Source organism: Apis laboriosa, unplaced genomic scaffold (assembly GCF_014066325.1).
Source record: "Apis laboriosa isolate Shangri-la unplaced genomic scaffold, ASM1406632v1 scaffold46_cov150, whole genome shotgun sequence".
NCBI classification, from domain to species: Eukaryota; Metazoa; Arthropoda; class Insecta; order Hymenoptera; family Apidae; genus Apis; species Apis laboriosa.
The window spans coordinates 1,219,545-1,225,544 of record NW_025223399.1 but is presented as its reverse complement, the minus strand read 5'-3'; the positions used below and the strand labels follow the sequence as shown (position 1 = coordinate 1,225,544).

The 6,000-nt window shown below is 24.3% G+C and overlaps 2 protein-coding genes across 7 annotated transcripts in view; one reads left to right on the top strand and one right to left on the bottom strand.

Annotated features, from left to right (window-relative positions):
* Nucleotides 1–49: 49 nt before the first annotated feature.
* Nucleotides 50–3,978, bottom strand: LOC122716482 (RING finger and SPRY domain-containing protein 1-like). Of its 4 annotated transcripts, XR_006347035.1 has the most exons (13): nt 3,691–3,978; nt 3,561–3,612; nt 2,989–3,314; nt 2,626–2,791; nt 2,375–2,557; nt 2,232–2,298; nt 1,938–2,078; nt 1,729–1,844; nt 1,515–1,658; nt 1,220–1,437; nt 876–1,136; nt 613–778; nt 50–529 (listed from the first exon to the last, which is right to left on the bottom strand). XR_006347035.1 is itself a non-coding variant. In XM_043939607.1 (12 exons), exons 3-12 carry the CDS (start codon nt 3,201–3,203, stop codon nt 691–693), a joined length of 1,599 nt encoding a protein of 532 aa, XP_043795542.1. In that variant the 5' UTR covers nt 3,204–3,314; nt 3,561–3,612; nt 3,691–3,978; the 3' UTR covers nt 50–690. The 4 variants fall into 4 exon arrangements, 3 of the variants coding, with proteins under 3 accessions (XP_043795542.1, XP_043795543.1, XP_043795544.1); XM_043939607.1 differs by having other exon boundaries at nt 50–778; XM_043939608.1 differs by having other exon boundaries at nt 50–778; nt 3,580–3,612.
* A 760-nt stretch (nt 3,979–4,738) lies between these two features.
* Nucleotides 4,739–6,000, top strand: part of LOC122716509 (E3 ubiquitin-protein ligase MYCBP2) — a 183,710-nt gene continuing 182,448 nt past the window's right edge. For 2 of the 3 annotated variants that reach the window (XM_043939666.1, XM_043939664.1), the window contains exons 1-3: nt 4,739–5,049; nt 5,594–5,657; nt 5,752–5,994. In XM_043939666.1, the coding sequence (XP_043795601.1) occupies nt 4,955–5,049; nt 5,594–5,657; nt 5,752–5,994 (402 nt within the window). In that variant the 5' untranslated portion in view covers nt 4,739–4,954. Of the gene's footprint in view, nt 5,050–5,310; nt 5,422–5,593; nt 5,658–5,751; nt 5,995–6,000 lie in introns of those variants that run through there. The other variant, XM_043939665.1, reaches the window with a different exon arrangement.

The window sequence follows — 6,000 nt, the reverse complement described above, 5'->3', positions numbered from 1 at the left end:
ACAAGATATTAATATTTTACAGTTTTCTAAAATCAATCTTACATTACAGCACAAATTCAGTTATTTGTTTGTCGATATTGACAAATACATGTGATACAGATTTTCATAATTTAACAGAAAAGAATTTCACGTTCATAGACAAAATAGTGTCCACTACATATGTATTTATGAACCAGTCACAAATACTAAATTGGAAATGTATATTCATAGCAATTCAGATGTAAATTGCAAATTCTTTGTTTCTAATCTGTATAGTGTAAAAAAAATATTTAAATTTTATCTCACTATTTTACTTTAAATATTTAATTAGATGTAAGGCATACTTAGGTAAAACCTAGGGAAAATAATTTGCACAGCCGATAAATGGTAGAAGGTGATATTCTTCTGTAATTTGAATTTGCAATGTGATTTATATATAATTATATCTACGTATATGAATGCAACATTCAAAATGATATATCTCAGAGATGTAATATTTAAATGCAACCTTGCTTTCTGTGATTTGTAGTCCTTCTCTTGATTTAAAATACTATATTGTAAGAAAAGAAATGTATAAAATATTATAATTATATTTAATATGTGATACACGCGATGTGTTGCAATTGTGATTACCTCGCGACAATTCCTGAGAATTATATAATATGAGAAAGGTAATGGAAGAGTATTAAATGTTGATACGCTTATGTGGTGTCATGTGTTATCGGTCGCTACTTCTTCGATAGTAGCTCTACACATTGGACACTCTATCAATTGATTCGAACACGTTTGGCAAAATCCTCTGAAATAAAATTTATTTCTATTTTAACAAGATAATTGATATAATGTAATAATGTAAAAAAAAAAAAAAAAAAAAAAAAATAATGTATATATAATACCTATGATTGCATGGTAGCAATCTTACAGAAGCTCTTTGGTCAAAACACAATGTACATGAATCCTCTCTAACGCTAAGTTTCCTCAATTGATCTAGATATATGTGTCTAGGAAGCACAACTTTATCTTCAGGCTTCAAACTAGCATAATCGTTAAATTTTTTATATTCGCGATCGGTAGGAGGATATTTAAATGGTACATTTCCAAAATTAAAAAGACATTGTTGGAATGACATAAAACTAGCTGCTGCAAAAAATCCAGACCTAAAATATTTAAAGTATTTATTATATACTTGGAATGTTGCGCAATTTTTTTTTTTTTTTTTAATTTATACGAATATACATACCGTACTGTTTTAAAAACTTGAACACATGGTTTCAATGGTACACCATTTATGGAAAATATTATTTCCAATTTATTCAAATCTAATAAACAACCCAAAATATCACCAGCTTTCCAACAAGGTCTATCATGATTTCTTTCACTCTTTGCATTATACCAAATTAATCGACGACAACCATCATAGGCCAAAGAATATTCATCATCCCCTATGCCATAGCCTTCCTATAATGATAAAATAAAATATATAATAATTTATATAATATAATCATTTGCATTACATTAAGAATATAAATGCTTACGTGATTTAAAAATGTGCTATTTTTAGTGGCCCATCCAATTTGCATTACACCTGTAGTTATAACAAGTGTTTCGTAATACCAAATTCCCGAATCTACTTGAAACGTACATCTTACACTTTCAAATGAATATGCATCACATCGAGCCTAAAAGTGTGACGAAAATATGAATAATAGAAATATTCTATAATATAATATAATATTTTACAAAACTTACTTCTAAGCCATTAGGTGATATTTTCAGGTACTCGCTTACATCCTTTGTATTTAACATTACATTAATACCAGACATATCAACTGAATCGTGAGAATATTTTCTACCTTCCATTATAACTATAATAATAAAAATAATATTTATCAATTTAAAAATTCTCCATTATAAAACACTTTTTATTATATATATCATACAATACACATATCACTTACGCAAATTGTCTAAACACCATCGCGCACAAAAACCTACTTGACGACGTACATAATGAGTTTCTGTTGCCCACTTTTCCAATTCTAATAATGGATTTGGTTTCTCTGCCATTAAACGTTTTTTTATAGTTATTTTATTCTCACCTAAAATAAATACAATTTATTTTCTTAAAATAAATTAAATTATTAAAATTATCATTATTTGTATAAAATATTGCACAGTACAATATTTAATATTTATTTTGTTTAATATTTTATATTAATTTATATTTACTATTATATGTTTTTAATACTTACTTGTTTGTGCAAATTTTTCCAAGGCTATTAATGAATACAATACCACATAAGGATCAATATTTTCCTTCTAAAATAACATATAAATTATAAATGAAATTGTCTTAATAGATTTTATACTTTATAAATAATATTCATTCACTTACAAGATTTGAAATAAGATAGTCCAAAGTCTCATCGGATAATATAGCAATACTACTAGGGCCAGTTAATTTTTCTGCTATACAACCCAATACAACACAGATGTTACGTTGCTGAGTTGCACTGGTCTGTATATTTCCAAGTTTTTGAGATAATTGAAACATGTGTGACAATCGTAAAACTAATTCCTAAAAAGTTAAAATATTTATGGCAAAAGTTTCAAATACAATCAGTAATATAAGAAATATAATTATACCTTTGATGGTAATGGACAATCATCTAATAAAAGAGTGATAACTGAAGGACCTAATGGATTATGCATAGGAATAATATTAACCATTGAACTCACAACTTGTATCCATCCATCTTCTTTATCAGCAATAGCATGTAATTTCAACAATGCAGGTGGTGGTTCTTGCTCACTGAATATAATATCAATATAATCAATTAATATATTTAATAAATGATAAATGATAATTTATTTTAATTTATATTTATGATATTTAACTATTTATTTAATTATTATAATATTTATTATTATATTTAATTATGAACATAATAATAATAATAATATATAATTATTATATATAAAATAATTTATAATTATCATAAAACTTACTTATCAACAAGAGAACCAATTACTCCAAGAGTTTCAAGTACTAATTTATCAATGTTAGCTGAAGTTGGAAATTTAAAAGTTGTAATGTTCATATCATTAGAGGCAACTGTGCCTACATTTGATTCTGGTAATATAGTATTTTCAGTATTTGCATGATTATGTCCATGATGTATTTCGAGTTCTTCTGGGATATCTTTGCACAAGCAATTGCCCATTCCCACACGTTTATAAAGATACTTTTAAAGATATTCTATCACATATATTCATTAAGTAATATTTACACAATCATGTAACATATGTATTATTAATTGATGTATCCAATGTAACTGAAAACAATGTGTTTTTTTAAAATAATAATATTTATTAAATATAAATTTATACATATAAGCAGAAGATTAAATCTTGAAGATTAAACTTCCTTATAATTACAAAGTTTTTTTGTTACAATATATACTAAAAATATAGAATCATAAAAATCATATTCCATTACAATAAACTAAAATTTTTATTCATATTCTTGTTTCTTTTTTTTTAAATATATAGATAAATGCAATTTTGATCGAAATATTTACCGAATAAAAATCAGCTTACAATTATAATTTTATATAAGTCAAGATAGCCTATCTGAAAATGAAACAAATTTAATAATAATCGTTTAAATAATTTATAATATATTGTAATATATGTCTAAATATTACATACGTGTTTGAAAGCTGTCATTTGGTTATGTTTTTATCAAATTAGAAAGAAATTATTCAATTTCTGAGCAACTTTTCTTGATTATCTATTTCACATAATAATTTCGAAAATCATATCCATCTTGTACTTTTTGCAATAAAATAAAAATTTAAACTTATATTATACTTTAAATCATATTCCTTAGGTTATGTTCTCGATAATCTTCAAAACAGTAATCTTAACATAAGAGAATACACGAACTATACTATATTTTACGTGAGGTGATCAATTCTAAATCATATATGAGATAAGCCTTCTACGTCAATATCTCTTTTTAACGTTTTATTTAATTAACATTTTATAAACGATAATAAAATATTTATCAATATATCACTTAGATAATGGCGTTGAAAATATTTTGACAGATTTCTCATATAATTTTATATACGAATTTTAATTGTGTAACTTATAATTAATTCTTCAATTGAACAATATATGCATGTATATATACATAATACATAAATACATAATATTTAATAATACGCCAATAAGAATAGTTTATATATAATTTTATATGCATATAAGAAATCTTATTTTATCATAATAACAAATTGAGAAATTAATATAAAATAATATATGCAAAATTAAGAATTGTATTATTTCATTAAAATATTAAGTAAAAAAGAAGTTTTTTTTAAACAATGTTATTATTTCTTTTTTATTTCAATATCAATATCAATAATCACGAATATAAAAAGGTACATTTTAGAATCTTTACGAATAAAATTTATCTCAAATATTACTTTATATTATTATATATAATGAAGCTGTTAAGCTGAAAAGTTTAGTTTTATTATTTCTATGTACAATTTTCGAAAAATAAATCTAATTAAAAGAGATATAAAAATGAAAGAAAATTTATTTAAAAAATAGCCGCCATATCGAATGATAATCTACGTTAAAACGATAATGTATATCGAAGAATCGAAATCGCAAAGTAGTCGCGGTACGTCTGGTACTTTCAAGACGAATTTCTTAACAATACGTCAAAAACGAATTTTTGATCGTTTTCATATATTATAAAAAAAAAAAAAAAACTGTTATTATTTGATGTATATGAATTTAGAATTACTGATCGAATAAATAAGTATTTTGATAGAAATCATCGAATAATACTTTTTAATAAATCGTGCGATTCAATCACATGGGGAAGGCGAAAGAATGTCAACGATCAATAGTATTACGAAAATGAATTGGTGATTCGTACGTTGAAAATTTTGTGCACAACATGGTGTCTGGAGATCACGAAAGATTGCTGCCGGAACCGGAAAATTATGTGAAATGTTTTTATGATCTTTTCAAAAGTATCGCAGAAGCACAGAGGTGCGAAATGTGTATAACCTCCTTCCAGCTTTGTTTACTTGACGCTTTTGGCGGTGACTTCATCTATCGTTTATTAAACTTAATAATTGCGATACAAATTTTGATAATTTTGTCATTATTTTTGTTGAATATATCATTTAATATCATCGATTTTCTAAATTTTACTATAATTTTTTTAGATGTTTAAAGTAACCTAAAATTGTTTGTTTATTAAAGTTGATGTATTGTCATTTTGACAATTCTCATACGAAATGTATAAAAAATATTGATTTATGAATTAATTTATGATTTATATTTTAAATAATTTATTTAATGTCAATTATTTATCTAATCTAATCTAATGAAAATCTCTGTGAAAACATATGATTATAGGTATTTATCAAAAACAATAAAGATTTAATATTTTTTCTTAAACGTTTATTTTTACAACACTTTCCTTTATAATTGTAAATATATTAGAATAGAAATAGATTATTACAGAAAATTATTAGTATAAATATTAAAATTAAAATATATTTCCTATGTCATATATTTTATATTTTAGAAATAAAGAAGAATGGAGAAAATGTAAGAAAAATAAATCTATTCGTAAGAGGGATAAGAGAAAGGTATTATTAACTTTTACTTATGTTATGTTTTTATATAATTTTTTTTTATGCTTGTAATTATTTTGTAAATTATAATTATATTTATAACTTATAGATTGATTTGAGTGGAGATTTGAATTATAATAATCCACCAGAAATAGAATTATCTTGCAATGCTTCTGCATTTGCTGTATTTGCTAGTGTTAGGAGTGCTATTTTGGAGAGGCATACTAGAACATCAAATGAAGTTTATAGAGTATCAAATTGTAATTCTCCACCATCACCGGAACATAGTGAAACTATCGATACTGAAAGTGATGATGAAGATAGAATATCAACTATACAGAGCTTACCAAAGGTAATT

Coding starts and splice junctions, on each gene's coding strand:
- LOC122716482 (XM_043939607.1), bottom strand. CDS start 3,203: ATGGGCAATTGCTTGTGCAAAGATATCCCAGAAGAACTCGAAATACAT. Junction 2,079..2,231: donor GGAAAAATTTGCACAAACAA/GTAAGTATTAAA, acceptor TATTTATTTTAG/GTGAGAATAAAATAACTATA. Junction 1,137..1,219: donor CAAGTTTTTAAAACAGTACG/GTATGTATATTC, acceptor TAAATATTTTAG/GTCTGGATTTTTTGCAGCAG.